At 56.7% G+C, this 15,679-nt stretch overlaps 2 protein-coding genes across 2 annotated transcripts; both read right to left on the bottom strand.

Moving 5' to 3' along the window:
* FEV (FEV, ETS transcription factor) lies at positions 215 to 4,454 on the bottom strand. Its single transcript, XM_018038371.1, has 3 exons — positions 4,402 to 4,454; positions 3,587 to 3,661; positions 215 to 1,335 (listed from the first exon to the last, which is right to left on the bottom strand). Exons 1-3 carry the CDS (start codon positions 4,451 to 4,453, stop codon positions 749 to 751), a joined length of 714 nt encoding a protein of 237 aa, XP_017893860.1. The 5' UTR covers position 4,454; the 3' UTR covers positions 215 to 748.
* Positions 9,324 to 12,928, bottom strand: CRYBA2 (crystallin beta A2). The gene is made up of 5 exons (XM_018059297.1): positions 12,894 to 12,928; positions 12,554 to 12,718; positions 11,593 to 11,734; positions 10,003 to 10,145; positions 9,324 to 9,532 (listed from the first exon to the last, which is right to left on the bottom strand). The coding sequence occupies exons 2-5, from the start codon at positions 12,712 to 12,714 to the stop codon at positions 9,385 to 9,387; spliced, it is 594 nt and encodes a 197-aa protein (XP_017914786.1). The 5' UTR covers positions 12,715 to 12,718; positions 12,894 to 12,928; the 3' UTR covers positions 9,324 to 9,384.

Below are 15,679 nucleotides of genomic sequence, written 5' to 3'. Positions count from 1 at the left end.
GAGGGGGGCTGCAGCTGGAACCCGCTCACTAGGAGCTCCGCACTTCCCTCCAGTAGCACCCAAGCCTGCCGGCCCTAATTCTCTGGAGCTTTTCCTTGACAGGCCTTTCTGCGCAGGCCTGAGCTGGGCGTCTGGTTACCTTCATGCCCCTACCCGCGCCCCATCACCCCCTCAAGTTTCTGGGGCAGCTAAGAACAGAGAGAGGAGGCAGTGGGGAGCTTCGGAGCTTTAATAGGTCTGGAAGGGAATAGAAACACACTGCAGTCCTGCGGGAAGGTTGGGGGTGGGGAGGAAGGGGACCTGGAAGCTACCTAGAAGTGTGTGAGGTGCCCGGAGAGGAGAAGGTGTACTGAGCCGGGCATCGAGGGGCCGGGGTCGGGGTGGAGGGAATGAGAAAAGATTTGGAATTCGAGAGAGGGGTCATATCGAAGGGGCTTCCAGGAGCCAGAGGGAAGCACAGATGGAGGGGAGGGAAAATCCGGAGAGACGCAGGGACCTGGGGTCTAGAAGGTTAGAAGTGGGGGCACAGTCACCCTCCCTCAGGGGCTGAGGGACGAGGCGCGGGCAAATCCAGTGGTAAAGGAAGATTGAGGCGACGTCAGCCCCTTCCCCCCGGGGCTGAGTGCAGCGTGTGGAATCAAATCTGAGCTGGAAGGAACGGAGGGGGCGGCCCCGGCCCCCTCTCCCATATGTGGATGGGATTGAGCGAGGCTCCGGGCGGCTGGGAGAGGCTCCCGGGGCGCCCGGTCTAGTGGTAATGGCCCCCCAGATGCGAGGCCGCGGCCACCGCGCCGAAAGGCCCGGGCGGGGGCTGCAAGCCCGGGCTGGGGTAGAGCGCAGCGGTGGCGGCGGCCGTGGCGGCGGGGCCCGGACCTGGCCAGTAGGAGAAGCCGGCGGGCGCGACGCCGGCCGAGGCGGCCATGAGGTTGAGTTTGGAGAGGCCAGGGAAGGGCAGCGGGGCCAGGCTGGCCGGCAGCTTGTAGAGCGCGCTGTCCTGGGCGGCGGCGGCAGCGGCCGCAGCGGCGGCGGCGGCGTGGGCGTGCGAGGGGGGCGGCTGGCAGGCCTGCGCCAGGCCCTGGAAGTCGAAGCGGTAGGCGTAGCGCTTGCCGTGCACCTTGCTCATGATGTTCTTGTCGTAGTAATAGCGCAGCGCGCGGCTCAGCTTGTCGTAGTTCATGTTGGGCTTGCTCTTGCGCTCGCCCCAGCGCCGCGCCACCTCGTCCGGGTCGGTGAGCTTGAACTCGCCGTGGCCGCCCTCCCAGGCGATGCAGCCGGCGTTGGCGCGGTCAGCCAGCAGCTCCAGCAGAAACTGCCATAACTGGATTTGGCCGCTGCCTGTGGGGAAGGGGGCGGTCAGCCACGGGCGGAACGAGGTAGGCGGGCGGCGGGGAAGAGGTGGGGTGCGAGAGCCCACCATTCACCCCCCAAGTCGGATGTGGGGGCCGGTGTCAGGGAGGAAAAGGGCACGTCCAGCTGAGTGGCTGACCATGGAGGAGATGATCAGTAAAGCCGTCCCTAGGCAGTACCGCGCTTTCGCACAATGGAAAGGCAACCCCACGGGGCGCACAGCTTTGTAAGAATTAGGGAGCGAAGGGAGAGCATCACTTGTTCCGTGTGGGAGCAGCGGTACTCCAAGGCACAGGGCTCTTGGAGGTAAGTGAAGGCAGAATGTCAGACCCTCGGCCTGAGAGCCCTTGCTCGGTGCAGAGCCTGCACAACTGCTCGGGGTAGCCTGCATAGGCGGTTAGCTTGCCACATCCCAGCTGGACCATGTCCAGAGATCCAGAGGGAAGAAGTCAGCCTGCAGCAGGATCACTCGGCCCAAGGGACAAGGCATACACTTGGACCCTCTGCCTGAGGTTGAGAAGAGGTGATGTCTGGCTTCCTCGCGATACCATGTCAGACTGGGACACGGACAGTGGCTCCCTAAGTGTGAGAGGAACGGCAGCCTCTAAAGTCTCCCACCCTTGCCAGCGTCTGGTGCTGGGGCTACTCCAGTTCAGCCTTTTTTTTTTTTTTGTTTTCTGGAACAGGCGGGATTCCCAGGGTACCAAGGTGTCATAGTTCCCTGGGGATATGATACACAGCTCTCAAGAGAGGAGACCCAGACGCTTCTGTGCTTGGCTCCCTGCCTCCGCCCATCTTTGGCCAATCTCCAGGCCCTTCTGCCCTGTCTAGATTTTCAGGGTTACTAGAAAGGGCCAGGAGGTTTTTCCCAGATAAGTGGGTAGTGAGAACTCCTGTTTCTCTGTCTTGGAGCCTCAGTCAGACAAGCAGAGAAAAATCTTGATAGAATTAACCCCCCACCACTAGGCCGCCCCCACCCACCCCAGTCCTTGCATCTACTGGCACAAATACACACATACTCTTTTAGAATAAAATGGATTTTCCTTGAAGTTATCTGGTTATTGTTTTAAACTGAGCCTGGTGACTGCTACTGCTACTGCTAAGTCACTTCAGTCCTGGTGAAGCTCTCTTCTTTTTTCAGTGACTTCCTCAGAACCCAGATGCTGCCCTCCACATAATTTCGACCGCAATCCTTCCACACTAGTTCTGGGAGGGGCTCCCTGGCTCCAGGTCAGGAGCACTGAATTTTAGGCTCAGAAGCACAGCAAGGGGTGGGGGAAATGTGCATCTGGTGCTGAGAGATGTAGAGGCTTGGAAACCCATTCCTGTTGGGTGTTGTGTTCCCTTAGTAGATAAAGCAGTCGCTGGCCTTGTTTTTCTGCTCACTTGATGAGATCTAGGCTACCAACTGTGGGGCTTCTCCTGGTAGAGAATCTGCCTGTAGTGCAGAAGACGCAGGAGATTCACGTTCAATCTCTGTTTCGGGAAGATCCCCTAGAGAAGAAAATGGCAACCCACTCCACTAATTCTTGCCTGGAAAATCCCATGGACAGACGAGCCTGGCGGGCTACAGTCCAAAGGGTCACAAAGAGTCGGACATGACTGAGTGACTACGCACAGGGTACCAACTGGGCAGGGACCAGTGGGGAGGCTTTACCTGGTAGGTCAGCCAGGTCCTGCTGCCAACAAGGCAAAGCCAAGGGTAATTTAGCGACCAGCCAAGGGCGGGTGGCAGAAGCTGGAAATCAACTGAAATGGCCTAGAGGCCTTGGCTCACAGAGCTGGGCTGGCCAGGCCACTGAGGCAGGTGGGCGCTGGCCCTGGTGCTAATGGTGACTCAGCCTGGAGCGGCCTGAGAGTACTTCTCTGGGGTCACCTTGCTGGATGGTGTCCAAGCCTTGTGCTCCTTGTGCCAGTAGGGAAAGGACACCAAGCACCAGAGCAGGAGAGGAATATTCCCAGCTGTAAAGGGGTGGGGGCGGCAGGATCTTCTCAGCCTGCCCTGGCCTGCAGGGTCAACACTGGGTCTCAGAAGGTACCAGAGCCAAAGGCCAAATGAATGTTCACCACCATCCCCCCCAGCCTTCCCACAATCAGGCCCGGACCCGCTGTTTCCCAAAGCCCAGCGTTCCACATCCTCCCACCCGCCGGTGGGGTGACAGTGGCGCCTGTCGCTATGCGGTGGGTGCCCCGGGACCCCATCCTCCACTCTGCCCGTACACTCCGGCGGCCAGCTCACCTTTCTGTACCGCGGGGCTCAGCGGTCCCCAGCCCGGGCTCTTTCCTTCCTTGAAGAGACCGTCTCCGACGGGATCTGTGGCAGCAAGAGAGGAGTCAAGCGGATCCAGGCGGAGGTTGCCGACTTGACCGAAAGACCCCGAGGCCAAGGCTCAAGGAGGAAGAGGGGCGTGCCATGGTTCCCGGGCGAGAGACTGGGGGCCCTACCCGTCCGGCTCCTCCTCCCGGAGCCTGGCCCGGGCGCGCGCCGCGCGGAGCCCCTCCATAACGCCCAAGTCAGGAAACGCGTCCAGGAAAAAGGAAATCCGCTTTCCGAACGGGCCGGCGGGAGCCTTATAAAGCCGAGCGGGGTTTGCGCCAGCCGATCTGGAGCGCGCAGAGCCCACCGGAGAGGAGAGGACGCCTGGAAGGCTGGGCTGGTGGGAACGCTCGGAACCCGGAGGTGAGGAGCCACGAGGGCGCTCGGGCCACGCCCGGCTGACCACAGCCTCCCAACACTGCACGCACACTCAGTCCCTTGCTACATTGAAGACCCCTGCTCCCCTACCAGGCTCTTTCAGCCCCCGAGCCGGCGCTTCTGGCTCTCCAGGCTCTCAGTGTGCTCACTTCAAGTCCTCTAGACCTTACGCTTAAACCTCAAAGCGCTCCACCTGCTTTTAAGGTTTCCTGATGCCCTAGCTGGCTCAGTTCTGCCAGCGATCCGAGTCTCTGGACCGCGCCCCCTTCCCTTGGACCCCAGCATCCCCGTCCCAAGCCCTAACCCAGATTTCCCGCCCCGGGTCCCGGTGCCTCCAGCCCCCAGCTGGTCCCTGGTACCTGGCAGGTACATGTTGATCAGCAGGGGCTGGGAGGCGCCGCTCTGTCTCATCGCCGCCAGGAACTGGGTGGTGGGAGGTGGGGGGGGGAATGGGAGAGGGGGGGATCGCGTCAGGCTTTGAGCTCCGGGGCACAGATCCCCGCCCGAGGCGACCGAGGTGACAGGGAGAAGAAGGAGGCGCTGGGTCCAGCAGGGCCGGGCGGGAGGGGGCTGCCCGAGTGTGGCGGGGGATGCGGGGTGGGGGGGTCCTGGAGCGACGCTCCCAGCTACCAGGCTGTTCGAAACCCTCCGGCCCCCAGCACGGGCAGGGGCCGCAATTTCCGTTTTAATTAAAGAGCTGCCGCCTCGGCCCCCCGGACCCCGCCCCCGTCCCTCTTATCGCCCCATCGCAATAAAGTCTCCAACGTGCCGCGCGGCAGCCAAGCGCACCAGGCAGCCCCCCGCACCCCGCAACCCGGGAGACGCGCGGGGGATGGGCCTGGGCCTGGGCCTGGCGCTCTGATAGGGGTCAGGAGCCCATTTCTTTTCCGCCTCCCTGACTCGGAGCAAACAGCAACGGGGTGGACTACCCCGGCCCCACCTCGGACCCCCGGGGCCACAACGCGGGGAGGAGGAGGCTCACTCCTCCTCATCCATTCCCCCCGCCTCACTGCTCCACTCTCCTCCCCTTCCTCCCCCCACCCCTACCCGGGTTCCCGTCTCCAGGCTGCGTTATCTGCATCTTCACTTTTAAATTTCCGCTTCCCTCCCTCTCGCCTGTCTCTGAGCTCCGGGTCGGCAGCCGTTGCTCTCTTTATCTGCCCCCCTCCATCCTCACTACTTCTCCCTCCTCCTCCTCCATTCTCTGCTCTTCCCTAAAGACCCGATCTCCTTCACTGTTTCCCTCTTGTTTCCCCCAGTTTCCTGTCTTTCCAGGGCTCCCAGGCCTCTGGGCCGTCACTGGGGTTTCTCCCTTACAAGTTTTAGTGGGTTGCCCTTTCTCTCCTTTTCTAGGTCTCTCCTTTCATCTAGTCCCTCCTCCTCCTCCTCCCCCCATCTCCCCTTCTGTCTCCTCTCTACCTCTCCATCCTGTCTCTCTCTTTCCCTTCCTTTTCTCATTGATCTGTTCCCACTAATTTGTGGCATGTGGATCTTCCTTCCATTCCCACCCACCACAACCACTTCTCTCCTATCTCTGCCCATCTCTTGTCATCCCAGCTTAACCATCTACCCTAACAACTACTCCTGATTATCCCTGAACTAGGCTATAATTGGCACCTTGCTCTAGCAGAAGAGGAGTGAAAACAGGTGTACTGTACAAGGCCCCCAACCCTGGGGAAGTGGAAGTAAATCCACTCTGGGAAAGGGACAAAGGCGGGTATGTGGTTCCCAGGTGGTGGCCTGGAGTCTCTGGGTGCAGGTGAGGCTCTCTGGCTCTGGAGATGTGCATCTGGAGAGATGCTGGCTGAAAATGAGGCTCTGGGCCCGGAGTACCACCGGCAGCCATACAGCACTTGGTGACTCCAGGCAGAACTGGTAAACGCAAAGCCTTTCTTTCCCACTGCTTGACTCGAGGAGACAGGGGGCCTGGACTTCAGGGCACTTGGATTGGAGCGAGCAGGTTACCTGTATGATCCCTGGTCCTGGGATGCCTGACTGAGAATGGCTGGGAAGTCCAGCTTGAGGTGGAGACCCTGTGCATTCTTCATTTGCTGTGACTGCTGGGTTGTTCCTCCTTCCTGGTGGAGGGTACAAAAATCAGAAGGAGCCAAGGAGGAGTGTGGGAGGAAATGGGGGGGGGGATCCCAGTACTCTAGAGAATCCTCAAGGGTTACAAATGGAGGCTTCAGGATGTGGAGGTGGAATCCAGCGGGGAAAAGATAAGCGATTGGGATGCTGGCTGGGGACAAATTCAGGGCTTCGAAGGAGCAGAGCATCTTGATGGTGCGGCCAAGGTCCTACTCCCTCTCCTTCAAGCCTTCTGTCACTGCCCCAGATAGAAAATGAGAAACAGGAGACCAGCATTGCAAGAGTGGGGAGGCAGAAAGTTTCACTCACTTAATGGTCTCAGCAGAAGGCTGAGGGAGAACGGAGAGGCACTTAGAGTGGGGGTCTGTCCAGACACCCCAGCTCCGAGCTGGTGAAGGACCAACAGCTCAGGCTCTGCCTCACCTCCCTGAGGACTGAGGGGCTGAAGGCATGGGTGAGCTCTCGGAGAGTTGGTGAGGGAGTGAGGGGTGAGCCCCGACCTCATGTGGATCTTGGCTGCATCCCTAGAAATGAGATGACTTCCTCCATCCCCTTTGGCCTTTGGCTGAGTGCAACCAATGAGCAGGTCTAGACAGCTTCCACCATCACCTCCCACCTGATTGGGTGTGGGTCCCACAGGGTTCTGCACATGCCCACAGCCTGCTCAGAATAGGAGGATGGGAAGGTGCTTCCCTGATGGCTCTGTAGGTAACGAATCTGCCTGCAAAGCAAGAGATACGGGAGACATGGATCCCTGGGAGATGCAAGTTCAATCCTTGGATCAGGAAGATCCCTAGAGAATGAAATGGCAATCCACTCCACTCTTCTTGCCTGGAAAATTTCATGGACAGAGGAGCCGGGCAGGCTGCAGTCCAAAGGGTCTCAAAGAGTTGGACATGACTGAGCGACTAAGCATGTGAGATGAAAACACCCAGGCCCAGCCTGGCATCTGTGCCCTCCTTCTCTTTAGTTGCTGGTATGGAGAGCAGAGTTGCCATGCTGGCAAAGGCTGCAACAAATATTAGCTCCGCCGACTCCTTCACTGTACAAGTGGGGACACTGAGACCTAGAGACAGGGTGCGCCCTGATCAGCATCACACTGCTAGTTCCCGAAGGCATCTTGCTGGGTGTTTTTGGTAGCCATGGACCTTCCTGGAGGGAGGGCAGCTCAGCTGATGGAGGACACCAGATCTCTCTTTGCCCATTGCCTGCCCCAAAGCGGGTGGTGGGGGAGATGACTTGCTGGGCTCTGAGGCCAGTTTACCTGGGTCTGGGCTCAACTCTTCCATTTTCTAGTTTGTGTGGTTTTGGAGAAAGTTACATCACCTCTGTACCTTAGTCTCTTCATCTGTTAGATAGGGATTAGAATACCAACTATACAGAATTATTAGGGTTATATAACATGCTGAGTGCTCAGATAAAGCTGCATATATGTAGCTGTTACTATTACCAGTCCCCAAGGGGACAGTTAGGAGCCTGTGACCATGCAGGAACCGCAGACTCCTCTGGAGGCTACAGAGGTTTGGGGCTCTGCGGAGGCCTGAGGCTTTTGACCACAGCTCAGATCAGCCTCCACTTAACAGCCTGGATGTGGGGTCAGAAGCCCTGCGTTCAGGTCCTGGCTTTGTCACCAATTAAATGGATAACCTCATCCATTTAAGGCTTCTCCCTCTCTGAGGAGCTCCAGTTTCTTCCCTGGTGAAATTGGTGAAGAATGGAAGCTGTTAGGAGGATTAAATGTAACAGGGGCCATGGAGTCTCAAACCCATCCAAGTATAAAGCAGAATTCATACTCTATCTAGAACTCTGTCCTTGGTCCTCTGACCCAACCTTGAGATCCATGGGGGAAGGCAGGGCCTATGGTAACTGTCCTTGCGCTTTTGTGAATCACAAGCATTTTCAGGGGGTTCTCCTTGAATCCTCACAATCCTTGTCCTGTGAGAGAGACAAGGCAGGAATCTCAAGCTCCAGTTTCCAAGTGAGGAAACTGAGGCTCGGGGATGTTATGTGGCTGGGTCCTAGGTGTTCTGACTTCTGGTTTGGGGGGGGAGTGTCTTCCCAAGGGAGCAGATGCCTAACTTTGCTTAGCTGGGCCCCTGGAATTGCCCAGGTCCAAGTCTGAGTTTTCTTCAACATTGCCTTGACTCCTCCAGACAGAGGCAATGATCTGGGCCAACCCTCCCTGTGGCTAGATCCACTAGGGGCTTGAAAATTCAAGCATCCCTGAGGGACAGGATAAGGATAAAGGGCATCCCCTTGAATGTCCTGCCTGGGCTGAGATGATCATAAACTGGGTCAGAGAGGGAACTAGGAGGAAGCTATACTGGTGCCATGGATTCTAATGGCTGCTACCACACTCAGCCCCAAAAGCATGGCTATGAGCTTCTACTACCTACCCCAGAATGCAGGCCTGCTGTGGTCAGTGACTCGGGGGTTTTCTCTCCAGCTCACTGGTCTTCTGAAAAGTGGGAAGGAAGAATGAGGAGGGAGTCGTTTGAGACAGCCGAGAGGCAAGGTATGAAGATGTTTTGTAAAATGCTTGAGCTCACTACCACATGAAGGATTGCTATTCAAAGGGTCTGAGGCTCAGCTTAGAGATAGGATGTCTCCCCTAGAAGGCAGTGGGACCTCCCACCAATTACCCCTCTCACACCCTTGCTCTTCTGTCAGGCAGAGATTCTACATAGCTGGGAAATGGGTGCAAGTTTCCCTCAGGCTGGATAGGCAGCCAGGGTGAAGAGAAAGGCTGGAAATGCCTGTGAGGAGTGGGGGTTAGAGAGGAGCCCAAAGGGGCTCCTGCATAGAGTTAAGGATGCCCTGCCCTGTATGATGGTGCCTGGCCCAGGGGGGGCTGTGTGAAGGTTGAAATTCAGCTTCGAGCCCTGCCATGGCATCGTGTGCACTCAAACCAGAGGACGGCACAGGCGCTATCTGGGCTAGCAGGACCCCCTGGTCCAAGCTGATAGGTCTCTGTCTTGGAGAGGTGTGGAGCTGGCTGCACTTAACAAGTTCCTCATGATGGTTAGCAGCAGTTTCATCTCAGCCCCATCTCAGCCACTTACATCCTAAGCCTGTGTAGGCTCCATAGTCAAGGATCCTGGAGCCCAAGGGAACGGTCAGGTTGGCAGAGAAGGACTCTCAGAAAGATGAGGGTGAAGGTCACAAAGCAAGACACCGAGAAGGAGGCAAGAGGGGCAGGCAGGTTCAGGAGCCTTTATTGAGGGTCCTCAGCAGAGGCGCTGGGGCTGTGAAACTCAGTGCTGGACTCTCCGGATGGACTGCAGCTGCCCGGTGTGGGCCTGCGTGCCGAATTCGCTGTAGTTACGGAACTCCCCACTGTGGCGGTCCCGCTCCAACACATACTGGTAGCCCCGGTAGCCCGGATACTGGTAGGCCACCCACCTAGACGAGTGAAGGCACAGGGGTGATAAGTAGGCTCTGCCCTCACCCCCAGTGATGTCTCCATTGCCTGTCCTTTCTCAGCTCCCAGTTCCCACCTCCAAAATCATGGCTTCAGTTAACCATACATGGTCTCTCCCTGCCCTGTCTACTGCTCCAGGTCTTCCTAACACCTTCCTCCTCTCATCTCCTATTCCCACCCTCCATTGCTTCCTCAATTTCAATTCCTTCCTCTACCCCATATTGCTCCCCTGACTCCTATTCTCCTATTACCTGCCCCCCATGCCATCCCCATCTTCTCCATCGTCTCACTTCCCCTTGCCTCTAAGTCTCCCACGACCTCACTCCTCCAACCCCCCATCCCCCAATAGGTATGTTCATTGTGTCTCTTAGCATTGTCACCTTTCCTCACCCTCCTCCCTGGTCCCCAGTGCCTCCCTGCTCTACTCCCCTGTTGCAGTCCCAGGACTCACGCTCCAGAGCTGACTTTGAGGGAACCCACATCCTTGCTGGCCCAGCCCATGGAAGGCAGGGATGGGTAGTCATCATTGAGTTCAAACTTGCAGCCCTGGAAGTTTTCCCCCTCAAACAGTGTCACACGACTGTCACTGTGGTTCTGAGGAATGAGAAGGGGAGGTGGACAGGTCAGACCCTCCAAAGAGGTGCTAATGGATACATTCCATTAGCAGGAGGGAAATTAGAGGTCCTAAGAGAAATCTGGTCCACTATGCAAGACAGTTTCCCAAAGGTCTCATTGACTATCCACTCCCCTGCCCAGGACCCTGGGCATAGCCACTCATAGGGTAGGACCCAGCGAAGAGTGATGGCAGAATCATCAGTGTTTGTTGAGTCTGGGCTCCTCTTGTCCCAGGACCTTCTCCCTGCAGGACTCCTTGGCTTCCTGGAATAAAGAACCTGGCCCGAGTCAGTACCTGCTCTCTGTCCTCCACCCCACAGCCCCAGGTTCTCCCCTCCAGTATATTTGATTCATTAACAACCCTTTTCCCCTCTCCCTGAAACATACACACCCAGACCATCCCTTTTTCAACCTTGATCCCTGATTGAGTTCTAGTCTTGTCTTCATGTTAAGTTTTGTGAGCAGAGGCAAACCACTTTGCCCTTTGTGCCCCATTTCCACACCAATGTATAAGGTTAACAACAGTTACCCCGACCTCACAGGGCTGTGTGAAAACAAAAGTGCTTGCTGATGAGTGTGGACGACTGGAAGTGAGAAATGGAGCTCAAGACTGTCACGGTTGTGGCGCTGTCCGTGGTTCTGATCTCTGACGCCTGGTTTAGCCCACAGTCTAAACTTTTGGAGAACTCTCTTGCAGATGGTGACTGCAGCCATGAAATTAAAAGATGCTTACTCCTTGGAAGAAAAGTTATGACCAACCCAGATAGTATATTCAAAAGCAGAGACATTACTTTGCCGACTAAGGTCCGCCTAGTCAAGGCTATGGTTTTTCCTGTGGTCATGTATGGATGTGAGAGTTGGACTGTGAAGAAGGCTGAGCGCCAAAGAATTGATGCGTTTGAACTGTGGTGTTGGAGAAGACTCTTGAAGGTCCCTTGGACTGCAAGGAGATCCAACCAGTCCATTCTGAAGGAGATCAACCCTGGGATTTCTTTGGAAGGAATGATGCTAAAGCTGAAGCTCCAGTACTTTGAACACCTCATGAGAAGAGTTGACTCTTTGGAAAAGACTCTGATGTTGGGAGAGATTGGGGGCAGAAGGAGAAGGGGACGACCCAGGATGAGATGGCTGGATGGCATCACGGACTCGATGGACGTGAGTCTGAGTGAACTCCGGGAGATGGTGATGGACAGGGAGGCCTGGCGTGCTGCGATTCATGGGGTTGCAAACAGTCAGACACGACTGAGCGACTGAAATGAACTGAACTGAACTGAACTCTGGTTCTGAGAAGTAATGCTGCTACTACCCGTCTAGGAGTTGTGTTTACATACCCCTGTAAAGTGAGTGGATGGTCTTTCCCAGGTGTTGTGGTGGAGACAGGACCTGGAGTTAGGCTGCAGGGGAGGAGGGGGAGGGCTGTGCTTACTGCGCAGAGCACTGGCCGGAAGGAAAGCAGCTGGTCACTGTGGTGGCCAGCACTGCCGCTCCATGCACTCCAGCGAGGATAGTCACCCTTCTCCAGAATGAACTGCTGTCCTTGGAAGTCAGGGTACTCAAAGGCCACCCAACTGGGGGAAGATAAGGGAAGCTGGGAGGCCTCTGCCCCAGCCTCATTCATTCCTCTCCCCCCAACCCCCACCCAACCCCCAGCCTCATACCCCCTTGCTTGCTAGGAAAACCCATTTTTTCCTCCACCCCAGACCCTTCCCCTGACACTCTCATCCCAAAGCAACCCAGTCCCTCTAGAGGCTAGAAACCCAAAGCCGGCTGCTATCTGGGGCCAGAGGGGTCCGGGATTCCAGCTCAGGGCTCCCAGGGTGGAAATAATTTTCCAGTCTATGAGAATCACCTGAACAAGCACGTCTACCTCAAGGATAGGTCCCTGCAAAGGTAGGTGTAGGGCGCCCCCTAACCTGTGGTAGCAACCTGTGATAGCAACAAACTGCAATAGCTCTGGGACCTCAGCTTTCCTGAGGCCCCCAGTCTCTAGGAGGCCAGGGTGGGGGAAGTGGAGGGGACTTGGCTTTCTGTTGTTGCTGTTGTTAGAAGAAGCTTAGCGCCATCTAACTTTGGAGAGGACAAAGCTATGCTGTGAACTAACCCCTTCAGGACTCAAGCTGGCTTCACGGAGTTCTGCCAAGGGTCGCTTCTTGTCTTTATCCCTTTGGCTCGCACGAGGATACAATCTCTCATGATTTGTCTTGGGGCTGGTGGGGAGTTTTGAGGACACCTAGGGTTTTTCCATCTTGGTGGGTTTCTCTCAGGCACGGTTTCTCTACAGTCTGGGGGAATGGAGGGCTGGGAGCCAAGGTCCCAGTTTCGGAGCTTGGGCCAGAGGAGCCTGGCGCCTCTCAACCCAGCCCAACCATGCCGGGGGCATCACTCACGCGCCATTTTCCACCTTGACTGAGCGCACCCGGCGCAGGCCTCCGCGCTCGCCGATGTTGGCGCAGTCACTCAGCAGCCTGCAGCGGCGGCCCTGGAAGTCCTCCTCATCCCAGAGCGTGAGGCTGGCGGGCGCGGGACCCTGCGCGGGGGCGCTGCTCATGGCGCTGTGGACGAGGACGGGACCAGGCGCTCAGCGTCCCCAGAGCACCCTCCCGGCCCAGGCCCGCCCGATCCCGGTGGGAGGTGAAGGACCCGCGGGTTGGACCCGAGCTGCTAGCAGCTCTTTTCCATCTCGCCCTCCCCGCCCGAAGAGACCCCGCCCCAGCTCCGAATATTCACCAGGTGGGTGGGTGAGCGCAGTGCCGACGGAAATGGAGAGGCTGCGCGAGGGCTGGGCGTGCGGGCCTTTATACCAGGCCTCGCCCCCTCCCCGCACCCTCTCCCGCCCGGGTGGGGGGAGCTGAGTCAGCGGGCAGGCTGCGCTCAGCTCTGGTGTCCCCGGGGGTGGGGGTGGGGCCGAGGCCTTTCTCGCAGCCGCTGACCTGGCCCCAGCCCTCGGGGATGACAATAGAAAGTGCTGAGACACACGTCCGGGGCCGGCCACAGCCGAGGCTGACTCCGCTTTTTCTTTCTGGGGGGCCTGAGCCAGGCATGGCGCACCCTTCACTGGCCCAGACCCACAGGGATAGAGGTGCCAGGCCACCCTGTGGCCATCCCGCTAAAACCGCGCTATCCCGACTAGGGATGCTGAAGCTCTTCCCAGCTTCTAAACTCCACCTTTTATTCAGCTCTAGGTCGAGGCTTCTCTTTGAGGCGACGCTAGGGAGGAAGTAGACAAGGCTCCCCACAAGCGACCTTCCTACGACGCTCAGCCCTCTTTTCCCTGGAAGGTGGGCCATCGCGGCCGTGCTCCTCTCAAGCTCGAGTTCCCAGACTCCGCGCCAGAGCTCCCAGAGCTTTCTTGTGGAAAGGTGCTGAGAAGAGGCGATGACCAAGACTCGCCGCAAGACGGCGCTGAGCGCAGGGAACGAAGCGCCCGGGGGAAGGCACGGATTTACAAAGCGTTTAGGGAGCGGCGGTCGTTTGAACGTTGTTTGGCGTTACCTTTCTTTGGGATTGGAATGCAAACTGACTTTTTCCAGTCCTGTGGCCACTGTTGAGTTTTCCAAATTTGCTAGCATATTGAGTGCAGCACTTTAACAGCATCATCTTTTAGGATTTGAAATAGCTCAGCTGGAATTCCATCACGATCTCCACCAGCATTGTTCCTAGTGATGCTGCCTGCTTAGTGATGCGCTGCAGTAGGTAGGTAAAAACGCTTTCGACTGATGCGCGGCTGGAACTGCGACGCGGCCGGCCACCAGGCAGAGCTCCTGGGTCTGGGACCCCTGGCTCCAACTTCAACCTGAAAGCTAGCAGCTGATTATTGAGCGCCTAGGTCGGGTCACACCCTCCGCTCAGAGCTTTTACGTGCGTGATCTCAACTAATTGTCGCACCGATCTGTTGAGGAGAGGCTGCTGTTGGCTGACGTTTCACAGAAGATCCTGCGGCCCAGAGGGTAACACCTGGAAGCAGTCCGGGAGGTGTCACAACTGAGAAGTGGCCCAGATGAAGTGTGACCCTGGGGTTTCCGTTTTGACTATAGGTCCTAGGCTCTTGGTTTCCCACGTGGTGCAGTGGTAAAGAATCCACCTGCCAATGCAGGAGACACAAGAGAGGGGGTAGGATCCCTAAGACGGGAAGATCGCCTGGAGTAGGAAATAGCGACTCACTCCAGTATTCTTGCCTGGAGAATCCTATGGACAGAGGAACCTGGCGGGCTACAGTCTGAGGGGTCACAAAGAGTCCGACTCCAGGGAGTAGGGATGACTCGGCCTCCTAGGCTCTTAACCCCAAACCCACTGCATTGTGGGAGGGGGGCAGGGGAAAGGTAGGGTCTGGGGAGGGAGAAACTTAAGGGGAAAGGCTTGGAGCCCCAAGGCAAGTTCCAGGAAAGAGATTTCCTTACAACTTACAGCAGAATTTCCTAACCATCATGGCTGTCGATGAGCCACAAAAGTTTCTGGCAAAATTGTGTTTTCCTTAATGAAGGGGGTATGCCAGAAGAAGTGTAGGGGTGAGAAAGAAGGGAACTAATACTTCATTTTCCTCATGAACCAGGTGCTTCCCTTATAGGCTCAACAGTCCAACGTGGTGAGTTTGGGTGAACTTACCATGTGCAAATGTGGAAGAGGCTCCCAGAGGTACAGGGCCTTTCCCGGACCCACATAGCTAGCCAGTGTCAGAGCATGACTAGACCGGAGTGCTTTGCCACCCAACTTCTGGTGACTAAAGGGGCTCACAGGCCAGATGCCGATACTACAGATCCAGAAGTCTAACCACGCTGTCTTCCACGCTTTCTCAAAACTGCCATCCTCACTCCAGCCTCAGAGCCCCTGCACTGGCGGTCCCTGTTACCTGGAGTGTCTTAGTCACAAGGTGTGACTGGCTCCTTTTTCATCACCTGGGTCATGCTGTTCCTGACATTTACTGTCCTTCACATCACCCTATTTTCTTTATAGCATTTATTATTCTGTAAAGTTGTCTGTCATCTTTTGTGTATGGCTGTATGGAGTGTTTCCTTTTGTACTAGAGTGTAAGCTCCATTTAAAGGGGCAGGGGCTGTGTAAGTCTTGTTTTCAGTTGTTTCTCTCCGTCCTAGCCCAGTGCAGGATGCATAGAAGTTGCTCAATAAAACGTCTCAAACGAGTGAGTGGACAGGGTGGTCAGGTTGGGCCAAAGGTGCCCGGGGAAAGTTGTGTAGAGGAACTGCTGCCGTGAAAAGGGGGTGATGTTTCGCCCATCCTGCCGACCTCCCCAGCCTTGAATTTCTGGCATGCTGACAGCAGGCAGGGGGGTATTGGGGTCTCCCTTGAGTCTCTCTTTTCACTGTTGAGAAATTGCTGTCCAGGATTCTGATGTGTGTGAAGGTGAAGGCCCTAAAACACAGGGAGTAAAGTCCAGTTTGGAAGTTTTGGAATCAGAGCGGGGACAGCCCCAATTTGATTGCAGATGAGGTCAGAACCATGTCCAGTCCCCTGACTCCCTGTACCAGAGGGGGTGTGATCAAATATGGTATACTTTT

The sequence above is a fragment of the Capra hircus genome, chromosome 2 (assembly GCF_001704415.2).
Source record: "Capra hircus breed San Clemente chromosome 2, ASM170441v1, whole genome shotgun sequence".
Taxonomy (NCBI): Eukaryota; Metazoa; Chordata; class Mammalia; order Artiodactyla; family Bovidae; genus Capra; species Capra hircus.
The sequence above is the reverse complement of the archived record's forward strand: the minus strand, read 5'-3'. Positions and strand labels throughout refer to the sequence as shown.